This window comes from Periplaneta americana, chromosome 8, assembly GCF_040183065.1.
Source record: "Periplaneta americana isolate PAMFEO1 chromosome 8, P.americana_PAMFEO1_priV1, whole genome shotgun sequence".
Taxonomy (NCBI): domain Eukaryota; kingdom Metazoa; phylum Arthropoda; class Insecta; order Blattodea; family Blattidae; genus Periplaneta; species Periplaneta americana.
In genome coordinates, this window is record NC_091124.1 from 143,965,177 (window position 1) to 143,987,512 (window position 22,336).

The window sequence follows — 22,336 nt, forward strand, 5'->3', positions numbered from 1 at the left end:
GAAAAGCGAAGTGGCGTCTGCGGGCAAAGTGAATAGGGCAAAGTGGATAACTTATCCGCTTTGCCCTGCCACTTTTATTTGGCTATATAAGTGTTAGCTGCATTTTTGTATGTATTTGTCTATTGTAATAAAGCATGTTAGATCATTTTACATAGTGGAGGCATTAAGTCACACTAATTAAATTATAAATCAGTAACACTGATCTTAATTTTTACTTGAAAAGGTCGTAATGTGTTTTCAGATGGTTTAATTTTTCAAGAGGAAGACAGAAGAAGCCAAATGGCCTGAAGAAGCCATGAAGAAAGCACTTGAAGAAATAAAATCTTCCAATCATTGGTTCTGCTATCTGGCCATACAACCATAACGTGTTTTTTGTTGAAGATTTTGCTCCAGATGAACTTACAGATCGCCCACTGGAGATAGAAATCATCGAAACGACAGCTGGCTCAGATTTAACAAATTGTGCGGTGCCAGCTTCTTCAGCGGCTGAAGAAACAGTTAATGCTCACTCAGAATCAACCACATCTGTGATGTTGGCATCTTCGGAGATTGACGAAATATTCAATACATCAATTACACTCAAATTTTCAGTTCCGGTTACACCAAAACCCTCAACATCGTCAGCAAGAGAATCCAAGTCAGTTCTTTTGATTTAGATCAGTGCCAGAAGTGGATGCTCGAAAGATACGAGTTCAACGAAGAAAATGTCAGCGCTCTGAATTTCTTACATCTATACTGATTGAAAACGTTGAAAAAGAAGTAACTTATGGACAGGAGCAAAAGCAGAAGAAATCCAAGTCTTCAGTGCTAGTGAAACGTCGACTTGTTCAAATTTGTATTTTGTACTAATCTAGCGTGCTGTAATGGGCTGTAAATAACATATCCTATCGTCTAATATAACTCATTAACATCGTGTTTATGTGTTGATTTAATTTTTATTATCAGTGAATAAAAATTAAATAGAAATGTGAAAATGTTATAGGGATATTCACTTTGCCAGGGTTAATTATTCGCTTTGCCCGTGTACCCGGGTAAAGCGAATATTTAACTATATTTTCTTTCTCAAATCATATCACTGTCCGTAGGTACGAGAAACGAATTGCTGTTTTTTATATATGTGGACAACATGTGTCACCACCAATGTCATGAAGATTTTATTTCGGGAGCACCAAAATATAGCCTGTGGAATTGTTTGTTCTTAGCTTATCCGCTTTGCCCGGGTTTCCCCTAAATTGACTCATAGATTCTGAGAATGAACAAATCCGATTCAAAGTTTAGGTAAAATGGCTTTTAATAGAAGAAATGCCGAAAGCAAGTTTTTTGATATAAAATGATGAAAACGTGTATTTTCAGGAAAATTTTGATATAGGTATTTTCCAGCATCACAATATTTTCTATAATGAGAAAGTACAATAGCCACGGTTGTATCGCATCCTATAGGCTCGGCTTTGATACGACACTGATTGTACAACTCGCGGCTTGTCGAGGCTGTACGCGGAGTCGTTATGTTTTGCACTGTCATTATAGACACCAAAAGAAAGCAAGAAGAATGAGATTAGTTATCCTATTTGTATGGTCCGTGTTGTAATCACAGCTGCCCGGTACGCAATATGTAAGCATATAATATTCCAGTAAATTGCACTCTTTCTCTTTCCTACATGTTTATTCTCTCTCTGTAAAAAAGTAGAATGCAGAATGTTAATGTGTTTATAGTATATTGCGATAAAATGTGGTAGGTGCATTATGACAGAATTGAGGAAAAGTTAAAAAAGACGAGATGAAGTCAATCTTTTCTATTTCCTAGACTCTGCTACGCACTTAGCACATGTGTATTGCATACATTTTGGACGACCAAATTTTTAGAATTGCAAATTCTACATGATTTTAACGCTATTTTTTTGTATTGAAAATATACAATAAATTTATTTTTCAATAGCTTAGCGTATTCTTTAACGACAGGTCAATAGGTTATTAAGTAACCCCAACAATAGAGTTTGTTGATAATCTTCCATTTAATCATTGTAACTATTATACAATAAAGACAGTTTTATTTTGCTATAAGACTAGTAAGTTGGTGCTATCATACATCCGATACACCATAACAGCTAAGTTGATGATTCTGACATGGCCGTGGATTTAAATATTGAAGAATAGAATGTAATAATTCATGGTACTATTATGTCCTATAACAGCACTACTGCTGTTATGAGTTTTAACCAGGGTTCGAATTAATTGGGGGGATTTCTCCCATGTTGGAAAGTTATAATCTTCTATTAAATTCATATTAACATCCCTGTCAGGGATAACTTCTTTCCCCCCTCACAAAATATTGTTTTAATACGAGTAGCCTATACTTCATAAAATACAGTATAAAGTAAGCAAAGAAAGTAATATTGATGTAGTATCATCACCGGCAAGTTGACAACAATCAATAACTTAGGAATTACACATCTTATCTTATTGAAACAATTTTTTTTCCCTCCAGATGTGCATTATTTTAGTGCTTACATATAATTAAGACATTATTACAAAACCAACCCTTGTCAAAAATGTTATTTTTCAGGAGAACAATAACAATGAATAGAACAACGCATGCCAACTTGTTCCGCACAGCTGGTGTTTATCCTTGTGGCTATTGCACCTGACATGTGTCATCTTTGGAGTATATAAACATTTGAAATAGTAGCAAATGCGTCCTTAACTCAATTTCATTAAAAATGTCTAGGGCTGTTTTATTTATTTATTTATTTACTTATTTAATACTTTACACTTGAGCTACATTAGGTATTGCAGCCCGAAAGCAGAAGCTCGTGCTCGGGCGCTGTTCAGATAAGTTATACAAAATATGTCACAAAATTAAGAGACTTCATTGAGCACAATAACATTAATAAATGGTAAAATACATACAGCATGTAATAATAGGGTCTATATACAAATATAAAATACAAAAGTACATGAATATTAGAGTATCAATTTTTAACTCAATTAGCTTAAACAATTAAATAATTAATCTGATTTGTTTCTTAAATCTATGCGTGTTAAGTGTACTTAGCTCAGGGTAAGCTCTAATTAATGCATTATATATTTTGGGTCCAAAATTCATGCTGTAATAATGTCTTCAATTACAAAATATCACAAGATGTGTTTTATGATAATATTTTAAGTTTCAAAGTTATTGATCTGAAACCAACAAAAATACCCAGTTTTTTCCCATTCCTGAAAAATTGATAATTTTAACATACGACATTTTGCACGAACACCAACGATATAATTATTATTATGATCAAGATGCAAGATAAGCAACTCAGTGCGACCAAGCGTTGAGCCGTATCGAATGAAAATAATAATAATTTTATGTACCGTATTCTCTATCTAGGGTTCTATTCCCCCTCATCAGAAATCTTAATTCGTACCTTGGTTGTAACATTAATGTTTCTCTAGCAACCAGTCCGCGTGTTGTAAATACAACTTACAATGACTGTCGGCAATAATAATAATAATAATAATAATAATAATAATAATAATAATAATAATAATAATAATAATAATAATGATAATAATAATAGTAATAATATTTATTTATTTATTTATTTATTTATTTATTTATTCTGGCGAAGTTAAGACTATCAGGCCTTCTATTCTACTTAGCCAGAAACAAAAGAAGATGATACAATTTTCAGTAATACAAGTTAATGATTGCAGACTAATATTTAAAGAACACAAAAAAATTGATGTAGTCATACTAGCCCTAGTTGAGGAAAATAATGCAAACGTACTAAATAATAATTACAAAATAATATAAAGCTTAGAAGTTACACACAATGATTATGCAAGTGGTAAGTGAACCAGTATTACAAATTACAAGAATACAAATTCAAATGTAATTTATAACTATACAACACTGAGGAAAATTACATACACACGCATACACACAAAAGAGAATTAAACATGAATGAGGAAGAAAGAAGGCATTTTCAGAAAAAATGAGTAAAATATGTACTAAAAATCTCTAGGATTACAATGTATATTTATCATTTCAATGATAAAAGTACTCTTTCATCTTACGATGTTGGTGACGTATAAACGTCCGTTGATGTGACATATTAATGAATTTAAATACTATTATAGTCACAATCATGCCATGGTATGAAAGAAAAATTTCAGGAAGTCGCAGGTTCGAATCCCGCTCGAGGTTGTGAAATTTTTCTTTCATACCATGACATGATTGTGACTATAATAGTATTTAAATTCGATAAAAGTACATTCAATAATAGTGGTAACTACATAAAAAATACTATCGTGCACAAAATTAACAGCCTGGTTACAGTCTGGTAATGAAGAAAATTTGAACTTACGTTTAATTGTGTTTTTTTAGACATGTTGGAAATTTTAGAAGCCTGCCTGGAACTACTTAATTTTCAGGAATAATGTACAAATGAACTTAAAAGAAACAAAATTTATATCGTCATGACAGTCAGTTTTCGCATCATCAATATCATTTATAGAAAGATACAAGCAATTTGGTAGCTGTACTTCCTGACCAAAATTATAAGAAGTCTTTTTATTTTGTAATATGGAAATTTGAATGCATATTCACATGTAGGTTACTGTCAGTCCACCTCCTTTTTACTACGTCATGGTGTAGCACCTCTCTGAAATGACTAAATTAATCAGTATTATTTCGAACGCAACTCCACCAGTTCATGCAGTGTATGGGAATTTACTGTTTAAAAACAAATGTAGAAGCTTCGTAATAATTTTTTTATTGAGTCTACTCGTTCCTCGGCGAAAAAAAACGCATGGAATTTAGTCGATTTTATAAACATTTCTTTCGCTTGTTTCTTTTCCTTTTATGCGTTTAATTTCTCCTATGTTTACTATCTTGTTCACCGTTTCCTATTCAGTTTTACAATGTATGCTGTGTTGTTATGGAATCCTTTCCCTAGTTCTTTATAGCTACTAATGTATTACTTGACCAAGGCCAGAGAAGTTCTGCAGCCCGGAGCGCCACTTGTACTGCTCCTGTGTTCGTAATAGCGATAGTTCACATTACGCCCGCGGCTCCATTCGCCTCGACCGAGTTATACAACACTATATTTTGAAACTGCTTAGATAAAGCAATAGGAATTTCTTCATTACGTGAGTTTCCTAATGTATTAAGTCCATTAATCATAATCTGCATATCTGCAATTTGTTCGCTTTCAATTTGACTTATCCACGGTCTGCAATGATTAGAACAGCAATCTGTAAAAGCAACGAATGAGTAAGAACTGGCAACAATACAGACTCCATTCCATATAAACTTGATGAATGGCTCTCATCTTTTGTATTGACCTATTGGCACGAATTCTCCATTGGCTACATTACGATACGTTATAACGTTATAAGCATAGGTAGTAAGTTCGCACCAAAGCAGTAGGTTTCAGTTGAACACAGCCAGGAGTATAGATGTCACCCGCGCCTCGTCCTGCTCCCGTTCGCTACAGACGATACACAGTATGTTCACAGAAACAACGCATAATATGATTCTGTGGAGCTTTGTAGAGTCGTGATTAGTTTGAAGAAAATTGTTCATTAATATTAATATTTTAGGTTCTGAACAAAGTGAGCTATTCTGTTATTACTGTAATATTTTCGATTCCAAAAAAAGTAAACTCATTTGTTATTAAGTAATAATGCAAATAAGAGTGTGTAACACGCATATCTTTTCCCGGATTATTCTTAAATGTTGAAGTCTCGTGCTACATTGCATTAGGCTCCTACAGTTCAACATCAGAATTACGATACGAACTTACTAGGCTTATTTGTCATTACAATGTAAATGAACAATTTTCTTCAAAACCATTATGAGTTTAATATTATGTGCCACATACAAGATACACTATTAGATTCACAAAGTAGTTGTTACCTGATGATAGTAAGATATACTGTATTATAATTCAGATTTGCTGCAGTAATGTCTTGTGACGTAGAGCGAATATTTTCAGAGTACAAATATTGCTTTTTTTCGGAACATAAAAGGAGTATTTCTTTTGATAAAATTAAAATCTTCATTATTATTTGTCATAGTGAGGCTATAATCATAATTATATACTGTATATGTTATTTTTATATGTATGAGTAAATTATTTAAGTTTGGAAGTTACGAAGTTCATAATTACAAATTATTGTTTCTTTATATTATTTGACGATTGGCGCACTTATTTGATCATCGCCCGGCTGCACATGTTTGTCGTTCTGGTTCGCTGACATTGAGAGATACGCTATTACTTTTCATTCGGTAGAGATATAGTCCAAGCTCACACAGCTGTTAGCTCTGGTTATAGGTTTCAAGGAAATCCCGCATCGACATATACTCGTATGTTTATAGAAGAAACCTTTATATTGGGTGTTCATTTCAAAGTGTGTCATGACGTCACTGTTGTTGGGTCACCGATTTGAAGCGAGTTTCAGCTTATATGTTAGAGAAGTTGCCTATTATTTAAGGCGTTCTTCAATCTGAACTTGAGAACGTGTACGGTATAACTTGAACGTCGTAGCAACAGATGGCGGTCTGTACGGTCTGTGTGCTACCATAACCTCTTTCGAACTGTGTTTTGCGCCGGCAAGTCGTACGCAGGGTATTTGTTATCATCGGTTGCGTACGGTAACATTCCACAACACAAATCAAATGCTCCGTGTCCATGTTGACCGTCGAAGTTAATGTCAACAAATACGTAAGTAATCGTCTTAACCCTCTCCCCATATTCCGACAGTACGTATTTCCAAACAGTTCACATTCCTGCCACTACCGGCGTTACCGTACGTATCGGCACGTACTCTTCAGAATGAACGCCGTACTTGCTAGCCAACTTCTCTGCCTCTTAGATTATACACCTGAGCTGCGGAAGTGTAGGAAGATTGAATTCTCTAGGCTCATCAGCTAGCCACATGACGGCATACAGCGAGCCAAGACACATTTTGAACTGAACACCCAGTAGAACCGAAGGGTAAGGTGAAATCATGGCCACTACAATAGTGTTGCCTGAAAATCTTGCGAGGAAGATAGCAGTGAGTCTGAGAGTAGTTTTATTTCCAAGCCTGAGCTCATTCGCTCACTGTGAGGTATGTAATCATTGATGTGCAAATAGTAAACACATGTACTTGATGGAAAGTGTGGGAGGAAATATGTACCTTGAGAATGAGTAGTGGTGTCTTCATATCTTAACGTCAGGCTGCAGGTATATTAGTTCTCATTCTTAGTTTTCTTCGTGATTAATTTCCAATATTTTACTATTATGTACACTATCTCTTCTAATTACACACTTTAAGAATTTTTAGATTATGTTCTAATTTATTTAGGCACAGTAATTTGGAATAGTATATATTATCATTTTCATAAAAGTAATGAATTTTTTCTTAGAGACATTCTGTTCTAAAAAAAAAACATTCCTTTACAATGGCGGGGTGGCGTAACATAATCGGAAATATCAGTAAAGTAAGAGGGATATTCTGAAACTTACTTCCGTTCCCATGTAGCACGTTAAATTTTATCGCTAACGAGTCCAGTTTTTGGCAGCAATGAGTGTGACTCAGAACGCAGCCAACTGAGGTCGAGTGAAGGACGTGACGCACTTAGTTACTTTAAAACGACCGATTAAAATGTGAGCAGCGATTGAAAATCCCGCCAGCTGTGAGATAGGTCAGGAATAAGATTTCTCCTAGCTGAAAACTTTAAACCAGTTTAAATCTATCGTCAACTTTGGAGGCTATCTAGAGACAAAAAATAAATTATTGGATTGGGACCAGACTAAATAAAACAACAACAACAATAACAACAAGGGAATGCCGCCAAACTTTCTCACGCAACAAACTCATGGCCACTGTCTTTTGGGACATAAAATGAATACTTATGGCTCAAATCACAGGCGATAGAATTCTATGACGAGGGTATTCTAAAAGTTGCGGAAAGCTACAACGAAGGTCTCAATTTGACTGCAGACGAGTTCAAAAGTAACTGAATGTTATTGTTTCAAGTTGCTTATAATAAAACATCTGCAATTTTTTAATGACTTAACGGATATTCCTTTTCGAATAGCATTCGTATCTTTAGAAAAAAGTGCAGTCTAAATATTTATGAAATTCGGAATACATAGTTTTATTTCAAATATGAAAACTATGCGGCAATTGTAATTGCATCATATGAAGAAAGCCTCACAATAGCTACAGAAGCAAATTGTTTATTAGTCTCCTTAAGATAAATTTTCTGCTCTGCAATGCATGTCAGTTGGGTTTATCTTATGTCGAAGACGATTTTTATCATGATTGGAGGAGATCCAATATTTCACAGACATGTGGGCAACATTTTTGGAAAGCGTCCAACATTCAGCAGAGGCAGCATTAAAAACTGACAATGAAAGAGTCGGAAAACTCTAAGATAAGAGAAGACGTACACGGTGTGAACTGAGAACAATATGCAATGACATGCATGAAAAGTGTGCAGAATTTTATATATTTAGCATTTTCGCGAAATGACTAAAAGCAGAAATGAATTCTCCTTCATTGACAGTTTGGATTATATTCTCGGCTTTTAACTGGTACGATACTTGCGGTGGACAAGCTTGCTAATTATTCAACCCCCCCCCCCCCCCAATTCTCTCATTTTCCTGGCACGCCATAATAAAATCGCATTCAACCAAAAGTATTCATTTCAGTTATCTTATCCCGTATCATATAATTTAATTCATAAAATAATATGGTATACAGTGTGATACGTGATTGTAGTTGACTCCTCAAGGATCAATATTGGGTCCCCTACTTTTTCTAGCGTTCATAAATGATCTTGCCTCCCCCAATAAAAGCTGTAGGTCATCCCATATTATTTGCAGATTACACAAGTATAATAATTACTGCCAATAACTCCAACACATTTCATTCTTCAACAGAGGAAATTCTCCTCAAAATATGTGACTGGTTCTCAGTCAATAAATTAATATTAAATTGTAACAAAACTAACATAATTGAATTTAAATCTTCTCCAAATTCAACCTAGCAAATTTCAAGCGCAATAATTAACAATAGTACCCTAATAGAAACAACAACAACACACAAATTTCTTGCCTTAAAATCGATGTGTTAAATTTGAAAAATCATATTAAAGAAATTACCCGCATGTTTTGCTATTAGATCTATGCAAAAGATAGTAAATATCAATACCTTAAAAATAATATACCTTGCATATTTTCACACGTAATGAGTTTTGGAATAATATTCTGGGGAAATTTCACAGATAGTAACAGTAGGCTATATTTCTAATACAAAAAAGAGTAATTAGAATAATCGTAGATGCCAAATCTAGGGAATCGGGTAGGACTATTTAAAAAAAACACAAATAATGCCCATGGCTTCTCAGAATATTTTTCATTAATAATCTTCCTCGTATGTAATCGTGAAAACTTTGTAACTAATTCAAGAGTTCATAGCATACATACGCGTCAAAAATGATGTTCATACTCCATCGGCAAGTCTATCGTGCTATCAAAAAGGAGTGCATTTTATGGTAATAAATTGTTCAGTAGCCTCCCTATGGGTATCAAAAAATGAAACTCAAAACATAAGATTATTTAGGGCCAAATTAAAGAAGTACCCAATTTCTCACGCCTTCTATTCTGTAGGTGAATTCATGACATTGAACAACGCTTCATGGAATTGATACTAGAACTTTGTGTTGTACTAGTAGACTATATTATAACCTCTTCTGTGTATGTTTCATCTAGACTGTGACTATAAATTAAGACTTTATAGTAGTATTAAGTTTTTTGACTTGTTCCATATTCTAGCTGTGAAACAATGTACGAATACCATGGAAAGTTAATAAATACAATACAATACAATACAATACAATACCAGTCAGATGTACAACTTTTCTGTGTAAAGCTCATGACCATAACTAGCCTAACCGAGGAGTTACCGGTACACACAAATAATAATAATTATAATAACAATAATAATCATGATAATAATAATGATAATAATAATAATAATAATAATAATAATAATAATAATAATAATAATAATAACACTTTATCGCTAGAACAAATATACATATTGATTTTCATAATAATCACTCTACCATCCCCAGAAAGAGTAAGATATATATTCGTGCTCAAGAGACATTCAACATAATTTTGAGACTTTTATTAAATAACAGAATAAAAGTAAAAAAAAAAAAGAAAAACACAGATATCGCAATAATTGGAAAGCCTTGAGCCTTGGACCGAAGTTGCTACTGTGATTAGGGTAAACATTGGTAATTTCGTGATAATTTCATGAAAATTAATTTAAAATGCAAATGTGTAAATATATCCTTATTCCGATTTTTTCATCTAAAAGACGATAACTTGCTGTACAAATCTGGAGATATAAAAGCTTGGATACGTTCTTGAATATGTGCCAAAAACCACTTTTACAACTTAAGCTGAAAGGTTGGTTATTTCGTGATAACCTTGGTAATTTCGTGATATTGCATTGATAATTTCGTGAGAGGTAGAAGAATTGTGGAACAATTCATTAAAGTCAAATGAAATTCTCATTTATTGTTACAAGACTTCAAACATAGTAATTCCGTCTAATATTTATAGCAAGAAAACATAGAAATACATATCAACACATAATAAGAATGAAATCGAAGTAAAAATTGAAGTTGAAAAGGGATCTTCTTTGCCCTGAAAGAGTGAACACTTTTATTACGGACTTTACTATAGCCTATATTACTAGGGTAACTCCAAAAGTAATGCATAACGTTTGTTTAAAAATTATATTTTTATCCTACAGCTTTGCTATTTTCACAGAATGTAGATGCATCCTTAAGGAACAAAATGTCACTTTTCCACATAATCTCTGTCCCTTTCAACTACCTTACGTAACCTAAGAACGACGGCCTGTAGACCAGCACGGTAAAAGTCTGGACCAACACGTCTGAGCCACTCTTTAGCAGAGTGCACCTTCTTCTAACCTCGTTCCGCGAAGGGATCCTTCAGTTTACCAAAGAGAAGGTAATCGCACGGTGCCAGTTCAGGACTGTAATGCGAATGTTTAAGTGTTGTCTATCCGAATTTTCTGATCTGGTCTATGGTCTTGTGACTGACATATGGCTGTGCGTTTTCGTGCTTCTCCCGATGTCGTCGAACACGACTCAGTCGAACTTGAAGTTTCTTGAGAGTTGCAACATACCCGTCAGAATTAATGGTGGTTCCGTGTGGCATGATGTCCACAAGCAAGAGTCCTTCTGAATCGAAAAACATAGTAGCCATAACGTTTCCTGCCGAAGGTGTACTTTTGAATTTCTATTTCTTTGGTGAATTTGCATGATGCCACTCCATTGTCTGCCTCTGTCTCCGGTCCAAAATGGTGGAGCCATGTTCCATCTTCTGTCACAATTCTTACAAGTCAACTAGCACTTATCATTGACATTTAGCATGATAACAAATCAAACAGAAGCTACACTGAACCCATTGCGTCTCCGTTTTCTTTTTTGTTATCACATCTTGTCTTCAGATTTCTAAAATTCCTACTGTAATACATTTTATACTATTTTAAAAATTGTAACACTTAATGCTCAACAAAATTTCGCCTCAAACAGCTAAGATTTCTATCAGTAAAGCTAAGCCTATATGGCGACTACAGATGTATCTAAAATTCCAAAAACATTTCCTAAAATTTCATGAAGATACAATAAATCTTTGTACCAAATATCATATGCTTACCTTTAGTAATGAGCCTGTAATGTAATTACAAACATCCATAAAATTTGTATGCCTGAGAAGTCGACGCAAACTTGCTCTCTCCAAACATAAAAGCTCACTGAAGCAACTACAATAGTCACACAAAGCTTAGCTGTATGTTTTTGGAAACTGGACAACATAAGCAATCCTTTGGCGGAAATTTGAATCTCGTAACACCATTGGTTAGTTCACGAAAGAGCAAAGAAAAAGTGTCACGAAATAACCACTGCCACGAAATTACTAATGTTTACCCTATAGCTTGTGCTAATGCGAGGTATGTCAGTCATAAAGTATGGACAGTCAAGTAATTTGGTAGGATAACAAAATACCGAACAATTTGTCTTAATCTATTGCACAGAAAAATAACTTGTTCATCCCAAAGTAAGTGTTGGTCGAGTATATTATTATTCCGAGATATTTAACTTGAGGAGATTCATTTAGAATAGGATAGTTACAATTATTAGAAGAAAAATTGGGTGCATAAATTTATAAATACAAGAGCAAATCAGAAGATTTCATACCCACAGATGTTAACGAAAATGGTACAATCGTAGTTTTAGATATTAGAACTGTTTAAGGCTTCTGGTACCGCCGGACTTTAATTACACAGCAGATAGTTCTATCAGGTCACTCTATCAGGTCCTTCTCAAAAACTTATATGCATAATAGATCGATTGGTCACAATTAGAGGCCGGGTTGTTAAGTACTAAAAATTAAAAATGACACCGAGTACATCCTCAATCGATGTGATTGAGGCTAGAACAGTTTTGAGGCCTTGTTCACAACACACTGAAATCTAATAAATAAGGGTTAGTCACAAATACTGGAGAATGCTTATAGTGAAGCGCAATTGTCAATTTGTAACTAACAGTTCAGGGTGTTCAATTGAACTTTCATTTCGAAAGCCAGCATCACCTACTGAAACCACCCCGTAAGACTGAGTCACGGAAACTGTAGACAATAAAGTGAGTGGCACGAACTTCGTCACTTACACAGCGGACACAAAGTTCGCGCCGTTCACTACTATTGACTAATACTTCCAAACACAGCAGCATTATTTCATACCAAAGTGGGTATATTACTTGCTCGTTTTTATATATATGCAGCTGTAGTTGGATTATTATCTTTCAGTACTTAAAATCTGGTTTCTAGTCATAATGCAGCAGGACTTCTATCTGCCCATCAGTACATATCAAAATGATTATTTACGTAAATAAATGAATTAAATGAATAAATCAGTTCCATGTATTTCAATGCAATACCTGAGAAAACAACATAGAATTAATTCTGAACTTGTTTTAAATTACAAACCCAATTAAGGCTGAAACACATTTAGATAAAATCGCGAGCATTCTAAAACCTGAAAAGAGTTATTTGTAGAGAGGGCCATGAACGTAAATCCAGAATCTTGGGGTAAGATAATGGTAAGTAACAATCCTATTTCTATTTCAGTATGTTTCTAAAAGTGTTTTTGCAACATGTGTAAGCGAGTTTTATGTTCAGTAATTGTGTGAACTGGTACTAAAAGCCAGGGAAACATATTATATCAGTTAATATTATTATTATTATTATTATTACTATTATTATTATTATTATTATTATTATTATCATTGTTATTATTATTAAATTAATTTATGAGTAATGACAACCTATGTTTATGCCGAAGGCCAATATTGATGATTACCATTATCTTGCCTCAAGGGGTTGAATAAAGGCAATTGTTATTGTGGTGAGTAAACAAAAGTGACAACGTAATGAAACAAATAAAACAAAGAAAGAAACAAACAAACAAAGAAACAAACACAGGAACAAACAACCATACTAACAAACAAACAAAGGAACAAATAAAAACGGATAGATAGATAGATAGATAGATAGATAGATAGATAGATAGATAGATAGATAGATAGATAGATAGATAGATAGATAGATAGATAGATAGATAGATAGATAGATAGATAGATAGATAGATAGATAGATAGATAGATAGATAGATAGATAGATAGATAGATAGATAGATAGATAGATAGATAGATAGATAGATAGATAGATAGATAGATAGATAGATAGATAGATAGATAGATAGATAGATAGATAGATAGACGGCTTCCTTAAAAGCCATTTGTAAGTAAGTAAGTAAGTAGGCTAAGTAAGTTAGTAAGTAAGTAAGTAAGGGTTAAGACCATGGAACCTTCTCTTCCATACTGCCAGAAATGAAATAAACATTTCAATAGGCCTAATAATAATAATAATAATAATAATAATACTAATAATAATAATAACACTAATAATAATAATAATAATAATAATAATAATAGTAATAGGCATATGTTACGGAGGAAAGAACTTGTAAAAGACAATGGACTTTGTAAACTGCAATAATTATCAGCAAATACAATAAAATAAATATATCAGCAGTTTTACATAATCGGTGCAACCGAAGGTCATAAGTTTAAACTCAAACGAGGACGATGAATTTTAAAGGACAATGAAAACATTAGAATAGCTTCTACCTGCAGAGAAATGGAGTCGTATTGTGACTTATATCACGTCAGATAACCCATCTCTAATAAAGGGCTCCAGTAAAATTTGAGTAATTTCTTGCTCATGTTCAGTAACTTCTGGAGTTAAAATAATCTTTAAATAAAATACTACTATAACCATCTACCGCCGCGAATATGGCTCAAGCAGTACTGCTCTGGTTTTCCATTCAAGCAATCAAAATTCTATTCCCGGCCAGGTCGCGATGAAATTTGTAATGAACAAAACATACTTGCAGAGGGTTCTCTCGTGGCATTCCCGTTTCCTCTTTCATTCTACCAACACCTTTCACCTTAATCTTATTTCATCTATCATCTGTAGTAGTTAAAATAGACTGGGGTGAAGTGTTGGGGGTTGTACGGGATTCCGATGCTATTAATATGGGAAGGACTTGGGTACATGGGACTTGGCCCTATCAGGATTGAGGCAGGATGGACCACCTGTCAGCATGGGACCCACAAATGCCATCCCGACTACCTGTCGGACTTGTGCAATCGCAAAAATATGCGAGGGGAAGAGAAGGCCTGATGACCTTATCTCTTCCAGGTTAAATAAATAAATAAATAAATAAATAAATAAATAAATAAATAAATATATGACGCACAATAGGTTAAAGGAACCATAAGTGCAAGGATCCGTTCCGGATCGGGTTATCAAAAAGCAAAGCCAAACTACCACTTATTTCACTCTCATTTGTACAATGAATTCCGCCTGACAGGTGCACTACATCAAAAACGCAATTCCCATCTTCAGGCTACCTCATAGCTGACAGTTTGGAGTTATTACATGTGGAAGAGGTAATACACATATCTATTTTATAGCTTTAAATTCATTACAATAATAATAATAATAATAATAATAATAATAATAACATATCATGCCAGCGTTTTTCAGGTCTACCCATACAACTTCGACCTCTTGGTGTTTAGTTATAAACAGATTTGGGGTTCCTACTTCAGCTTATTCTTGTGATATGATGTTTCCAGTTCATTTTACTGTATGCTGATGCGTGTATTCCAGAAATGATTTGGTTTTGAGTTTTAACAAAATATAAGTGTTCCGTTTTCGATTCCAGTCAGTATAGCCTATCCCGCTCGTCGTTCGGACGAAAATCATTTCGTAAACTGTTATTATGCTCTTGGGACTTCTCCAATGTCCATGCTAAGCTCCTATTGAAACTAAGACTTTTTAAATAATGCATTCCAATGAAAATAAAATACAACAAAACAACTTCAGAGCTGTATCAGGATTACACCGTCACGTAGAATACGTCACCCAGTTTCGGGAATAAAAATGCAGTTTTGTTGGTTTAAAGGTCTTATTTTTGTTTTTGTTTAGAAGTAGAGAGTATGGGTCTATAATAAAACAAGTAATTAATATATTTTCTCATTATTAATCGACATTTCGGAATTAGTCACAGCTAACAACAAATTTTTCACTAATTCTAATGTGCATAGTGTGAAGGAGCTATCAGACATGATTACTTTCAAAAGCCGATTGTCAAAAAGACTGCTTTTCGTCTTTAGAATATCGTCTTTCTTCAAATATAACTTTTGTAGAATATTTTTTTTTTAATATATCTATTTTCTCTTCGTTGTGTTAAGCATTTCTTTTGATCCAAATTGTCTTATTTAACACTAAAATTGTAGTTGTTTAACTCTTAGAATGGCATGTAACTAAACATATTTACATTTTGTTCTTAATATTTTGTAACTTTTATTCTACCTTAACCACCACACACCCGACAACAATGTGACTTTTATTTTTAACACCCGGCAACAAAGGGTATTCCACTCAACACAGCAACACAATAATCGTTATTGCACTCCACACAGCGACAATGACAATACACGACGTGTATTATTGAGAAGAACAACAATGTACTCCTAATTTCAATTAATGTTCACAATGCACTATGTGCAGAACAAAACTGTCAGTTCTCAGTTCACAGTTCGCTTGCCTTGGCTAGTTCTTCTAGCTCACTGTTCAAGTTCACTGCATGTCGAACTCAGGTCTCCCAGCTGCGGTTCACTCGCTGCTGTCCAAGACTGACTGAATCTCAACTGACTGACTCACACCGTTATTTATATACCACGAACATCTGGAATGTTCTGCATCGCGAAACTACTGGACTTCCGGGAACAATCCGCTTCCAGATGCTTCCTTACTTCCGCCCAGTCACAGTAGCTTTTCTCCCCCCTCCCTCAGTACCATGCTAGCGTCAAAAGTTTCTGTCCTGCGCATCTCGGTCTCGCTAGATGAGTGCGCACATCTCTTGAGGCGCCATTCTTCACATTGCTCCCTCCTTATGCACGCGTACACTTTCTGAGGCGCTATTCTTCACATTATTATTATTATTATTATTATTATTATTATTATTACAATGTTTTCTGTATTGTTATTACTTACATTTGCTATGTATTTTATACTTCTGAGTGGAATTGAAGGCCTTATTGTCTTAACTCTACTAGCAAAAATAAATCAATTAAATAAATGAATACATTATTTAAATTGTAGAAGAGATGAACGTAGTATCAGTCTTTATCATTAGAACGCAGTGTAAACAGTCTGCGAGGTCTAGTTTTGAATCATGAATATGTCAACTACAGCACAAACAAGATGCAAGTGTTCCCTGATAATACCCGTGCCACGCGCCAAACATGACGTCACGTATATATAGTTTATGAACAACTAATCTAATCTCTATATGCATTGGGCCAGAATACGTCCTCTATTGATAACAACGGAAAGGGACATGAACAATACAGTTTAAGAATACTCTGCGGGAACAGACCAAGCCGAGCATAGTAAACAATGCCAGGCAACGCGCCAATAATAATCTGACATCACTTAACCCGACTCTGCTTGTGTGTGTTGTCAGAACAACATACCGGCTATGTCTATATAATGTTTTGGTCAGAAACCACCAGTCTTAATTTTCACTTTAATATTGCAGAACTCACGCGGTGTTACAAATCAAACGAATGGCCGCACAAGTCTGTAGTTGCTCTCGATGCCTAGATATTACTGAAAGAGGCAGCATGACAGGCTAATTTTATACGCAATTTCGACGCCCTCATGTCCGTATCGAAGGGAGATGGCGTCATTAAGCATGATCACACAAGTTAGATTGGTTTATGGCCCAATTACTAAGACTAGCATTCGACTGTGGCTCACAGTGTTGTTATAGTAAGTATTTCAAATTCTATCATATTTAGTTTCACCACAGATTGAGAAACGGGTGCTCATACTCAGTACAGGTAAAGACGTATTCTACATCAAAATTAACACATTTAAAACTTTTTGTTTCTACTGATGTATCAGAAGAACATAATTAAACTTCTTGATGACTCCCAAATTCAAACAACGTATTCTTATCAGTTGTTAAATACAGTTAAATGCGGATTTATTAGAAGACAAGTTACGTGTTAAAAGAAAGGCTCTAGTGGAATCATCAAAATAATAACTACAAGATAATTATAAACATGAAGAAAGGCTAACAAATAATATAACTCTATGTCAGTGGCTGATAAGGACTTGTGTTTTATGATACTAGTGTTGCGTCAATCGTGTGCTCAAGAGACACTCTGGCGCCTAAGTTATGACGACATAGTTCTTATTTAACGATCATTATACTACAGATAATATTCACACTCAGTGATGTTACTACAACAACAAAATTACGTAAAAGGATTTCCAATACAAACACGCATTTTAATAAAATCTTACCTGGAAAACTTCATACAGCACAAATCTCGTTGAAACTGTTATTGTTTCATGAACTTACACGCAAACTAACTCTTGTGTGCAACATAAGAAAGAAAAATATTGTTTTACAATATTGTAGGTTGATCAATAAAAACCTTAGAAATCTGTTAACTGATCTTACATAAGATAATAAAATCCATGTGGAGTCAAGAATTAACGAAACTAAAAACATAAAACTTTTAAAAGATGTTGCACAGGGATCCTCTTTATCAACTGAATTATTTAATTTAGCAATTGATGATACACTAAAAAATTAACAGAAAAGGAAGTAACTCCAGAATTTGATTTCAAATTTAATAATGAATTCGGAAGTATTTCTGCTAGCTTTTGCAGATGACGTAGCTGTTATTGGAAATCATGCATATTCCATTCTGGAACATGCTGAAGATTAACCCATCCAAAAGTAAAATTATAAATAGTAGCAATGGAATAGTTCAAGAAGGATTTTTAACATTGCCATGTGAAGAAACTATCGTATTCATAGACATTCTTAGCGTGGGCTTCTGGTGGATGATCAGCGAACTAACGTTTTTCGTATTCATAAACCAGTGTTAGCGATATGATATGATATGAATCCTGTACAAGTAACCAGTCGAAAGCCGGGGCTAGTTTAGCACGCTCGTAGCGCGGGCTAGCGAAATGTCTATGAATAGCATCCTAAGATTTTTAAGGAATGGTGAACTTATTAAGTACCTGGGAGTCACCTTCTCTGTTGATATTACTCTAGACACAAATAGAATTATTCGAATGTAAAAAGTGGTTTAAATTCTTTATCAACCTCTATATTATTAAGACCGGACAGAAACTTAATATCATCAGTCAATTTTTATGGCCAAGAATTGTATATAATTGACAAACTACTCCATTACATAAGATTCCTGTCGCATTTCTGGAAGATAACTATAAACTTAAAAGATCAACTACTGTGAAATAAATTTTAGGTATTCTACATGATTGTCCTAATTATATGTTTTAAGCAGCAAGGAATGTGAGAGAATTGGGTGTGGTTAAAGCAGAAAGACAGGCTAATACGAGTATCTAACATTTTAACAATGTCAAGAAGTTATCGAGTGTAGATAATGAAATCCTGCATAATTATCGAGACTTGATAGTGAAATTCGGGATTGTCTATATAACTTGCGAATTCCATACTGTAAGGATTCCATCCCACGTTCAGAATGCCAAATTAGAAAATATTTACGGCACGAAGCATTTAATGCTTTGAGTACACTTCCTCATAAGGGAAAAGAAATATTGGTATATCAGGATGACGCTAAAATGGATGCTTAAGGCTATGGATCTGTGTAATTTCTAACTTCTACATTTTTACATCAATCAATCTGAAACTTATACCGCATATTTCTTACAATGTGGACATGCAATACACAAATGTTCACTTTTATATTCAAATTAATTTACTCATAATTAATTTTTGTTGTTTTTTTAAATACCTACTGAATTATAATTTCCTCAATTTTCAAAGTTTACATATTTTTTTAATATAAAAAGTAGCATCTTCTGCGGACCTCTGGAGAAAGAACTAAGGAAGAGACTAGTGAAGTGTTTTGTGTGGAGTGCAGCATTGTATGGGGCAGAAACATGGACATTACGACGAAGTGAGGAGAAACGACTACAAGCATTTGTAATGTGGATATGTAGAAGGATGGAGCGTGTGAATGGACATACAGAATAAGAAACGAAGCAGTGTTGGAAAGAGTGGAGGAAGAAAGAATTATGCTGAAACTGATCAGAAAGAGGAAAAGGAATTAGCTGCGTCACTGGTTGAGAAGAAACTACCTTCTGAAGGATGCACTGGAACGAATGGTGAACGGGAGAAGAGTTCGGGGCAGAAAAAGATATCAGATGATAGACGACATTAAGATAATATGGATCATCTGAGGAGACAAAGAGGAAGGCAGAAAATAGGAAAGACTAGAGAATGCTGGGTGTGCAGTGAAAGATCTGTCCTTGTGCGGAACGATATGAATGAATGAATGACATAATGTTTCTTTTAATTTATATTTAATTTATTCCTGAAAGATGTGTCTAAAATGTGACACGTGCTCTTATATTTTTTCATTTACTTTTTGACAAAAAAATACTTACTCGTTTAGTTGTTAATTTTGCAATTTTATAAACTTATCACATTCTCAACACATGTTTGTTTTAGTTGGTTATTTAACGACGCTGTATCAACTACGAGGTTATTTAGCGTCGATAAGATTGGTGATAGCGAGATGTATTTGGCGAGATGACGCCGAGGATTCGCCATAGATTACCTGGCATTCACCTTACGGTTGGGCAAAACCTCGGGAAAAACCCTACCAGGTAATCAGTCCAAGCGGGGATCGAACCCGCGCCCGAGCACAACTTCAGACCGGCAGGCAAGCGCCTTAACCGACTTGGTGATTTAAATACTTTCAATAGCAGAAGAAAACACAAGTGTCAGTTTACTTCATATACTTTTGTAGATATCTGTGCAAAATTTCACTGATAATGGAGAAAAAATGCATTCATTAAAGCACTTTGAATGTTACCAAATATTGAAAATTGGAAAATCGAGAAAACGAGTATCAAAGTACAGCATGTATATGTCACATTCTATCGACATCCTTCCTTCCTATATAGGTCTCCACACATCTTTTTCTCCTACACAACAGCGCGAAATATGAACTGAATGAAAAGTAAAATTAATTGTAATGAAGAATAAAGTCTGCCAGAATGATAGCTGAATGTGAGTTTAAAGGACTTCAGCTTCACGCACGCGCTGGTCCCTTTAAATTCGTCCTGAGGGGCTTTAAATTGTCATAGGAGCAAAATAAGCAGTTTTAGAAAACTGGAACATGATTTTTTTTTTAGAGTTGAAAACAAAATTTATATTTTTTAATGGTTTGTTTCGTTATTTTCAATGATCCACAGTCTTAATAGCAAAGAACTTTCTGAAGAGAATGGACAAATACAATTAAATTGTTCTGTAATACTGCTGTAGTCAGATTCGCGTCAGGAACAACTACAAACACTAATGTTTTCGCTTCACAGGTAGTGAAGAAATTGAAACACTCGAACATGTCTTGGGTTATTGTTCAAAGCGGAACCATTGAAGAAACTGGCGCCATCGCAAGGTCGACTATTACATTTTCCCTTAGGAGAGCGAAATTGGAAATATATGAAGAGGTGCATTGTATTTCTGTGGATGGATGTAATGGGCGAGTGGATATAGTGGCCATTAAAAAGTCTACGATGAAAGTCATAATTTCCAACCCAATAGTCCGATTTGAGAAGAACACTCAATAGCCACAGGTTCTAGGTGAAGAAGAGCAATCACTGTATCTTCCATGTATTCCTTACTTAATAGTGATAACATTAATAATTTTACATAAGGGATGAAAGGTTTGTTTTTTGGTGCAAGAGGTTTTTTTTTTTAAATTCACTAGAAATATCTTACAAAGACACGGAGTTCCTTGCGAAGATATTAAAAAAGTATATTTACATATTACAAGAAACTTAATATGAATATTACATAACTATTTATATAGTATCTAATCCCTAAGTGCCATTATTAATTTCCATTGCAATTGTTTTTATTATTTGCCTCAGATGTAATGATTGAAAATTATTATTATATATTATTCCGGACCTCTACTGCCAACCGAAAAGGCAGTCGGACGTCATGATAAAGGAATTTATATATAACTAACATTTTTATGCTTTCAAAGCTGCAAGTTATCAACAGAAAAATAGGTTTTTACCTCAAGATCCGCGGTCTAGTGATATGCTCGTATCAAGTCGAAGGGTTGGATTACTGTAAATACAAAGTTCAATTAGTGACATTGTATGACTACATTAGGAGTTCATGTCTCGAGATAAGCTGCATCGCTTGGATCTGAATATCGCTTAGTTACGCATCCTTCTCCGAAACATGAAGACCATCGCCGCACTCAATAACAACCAAGAAAAACGGACAAAGACATGGAAGATCAAATTGAGACAGATTATTGCTGCAGCTGTAGGTAAGACGAGATATTACATAAAGAAATTAATTTCCATATGCCATATCATTTTAATATAATTTTTATTAGTAAATATTATAATTCACTTTCGATGTCACATTATTTCTATCTTATGTTGTGGTTAAAGCAATGAATATTTGTTAGTTAGTGATGTGATATCATGTGTAAACTTAAATGGTGATACCGTGTCATTATCATTCGAGCCATAGAACTCCCATAATGCTGCCATTAAATGTCATAACACAACAACATGTA

At 34.3% G+C, this 22,336-nt stretch overlaps 1 protein-coding gene across 2 annotated transcripts in view; it reads left to right on the top strand.

The window, feature by feature from the left end:
• Positions 1-22,336, top strand: part of LOC138705131 (facilitated trehalose transporter Tret1-like) — a 59,151-nt gene that overhangs the window by 22,713 nt on the left and 14,102 nt on the right. The window contains exon 1 of one of the 2 annotated variants that reach the window (XM_069833782.1): positions 21,921-22,081. The exons of the other annotated variant lie outside the window; for it this stretch is intronic. Coding sequence (XP_069689883.1) covers positions 21,991-22,081 — 91 coding nt within the window. The 5' untranslated portion in view covers positions 21,921-21,990. Of the gene's footprint in view, positions 1-21,920; positions 22,082-22,336 lie in introns of those variants that run through there. 2 annotated transcript variants of the gene reach the window in all.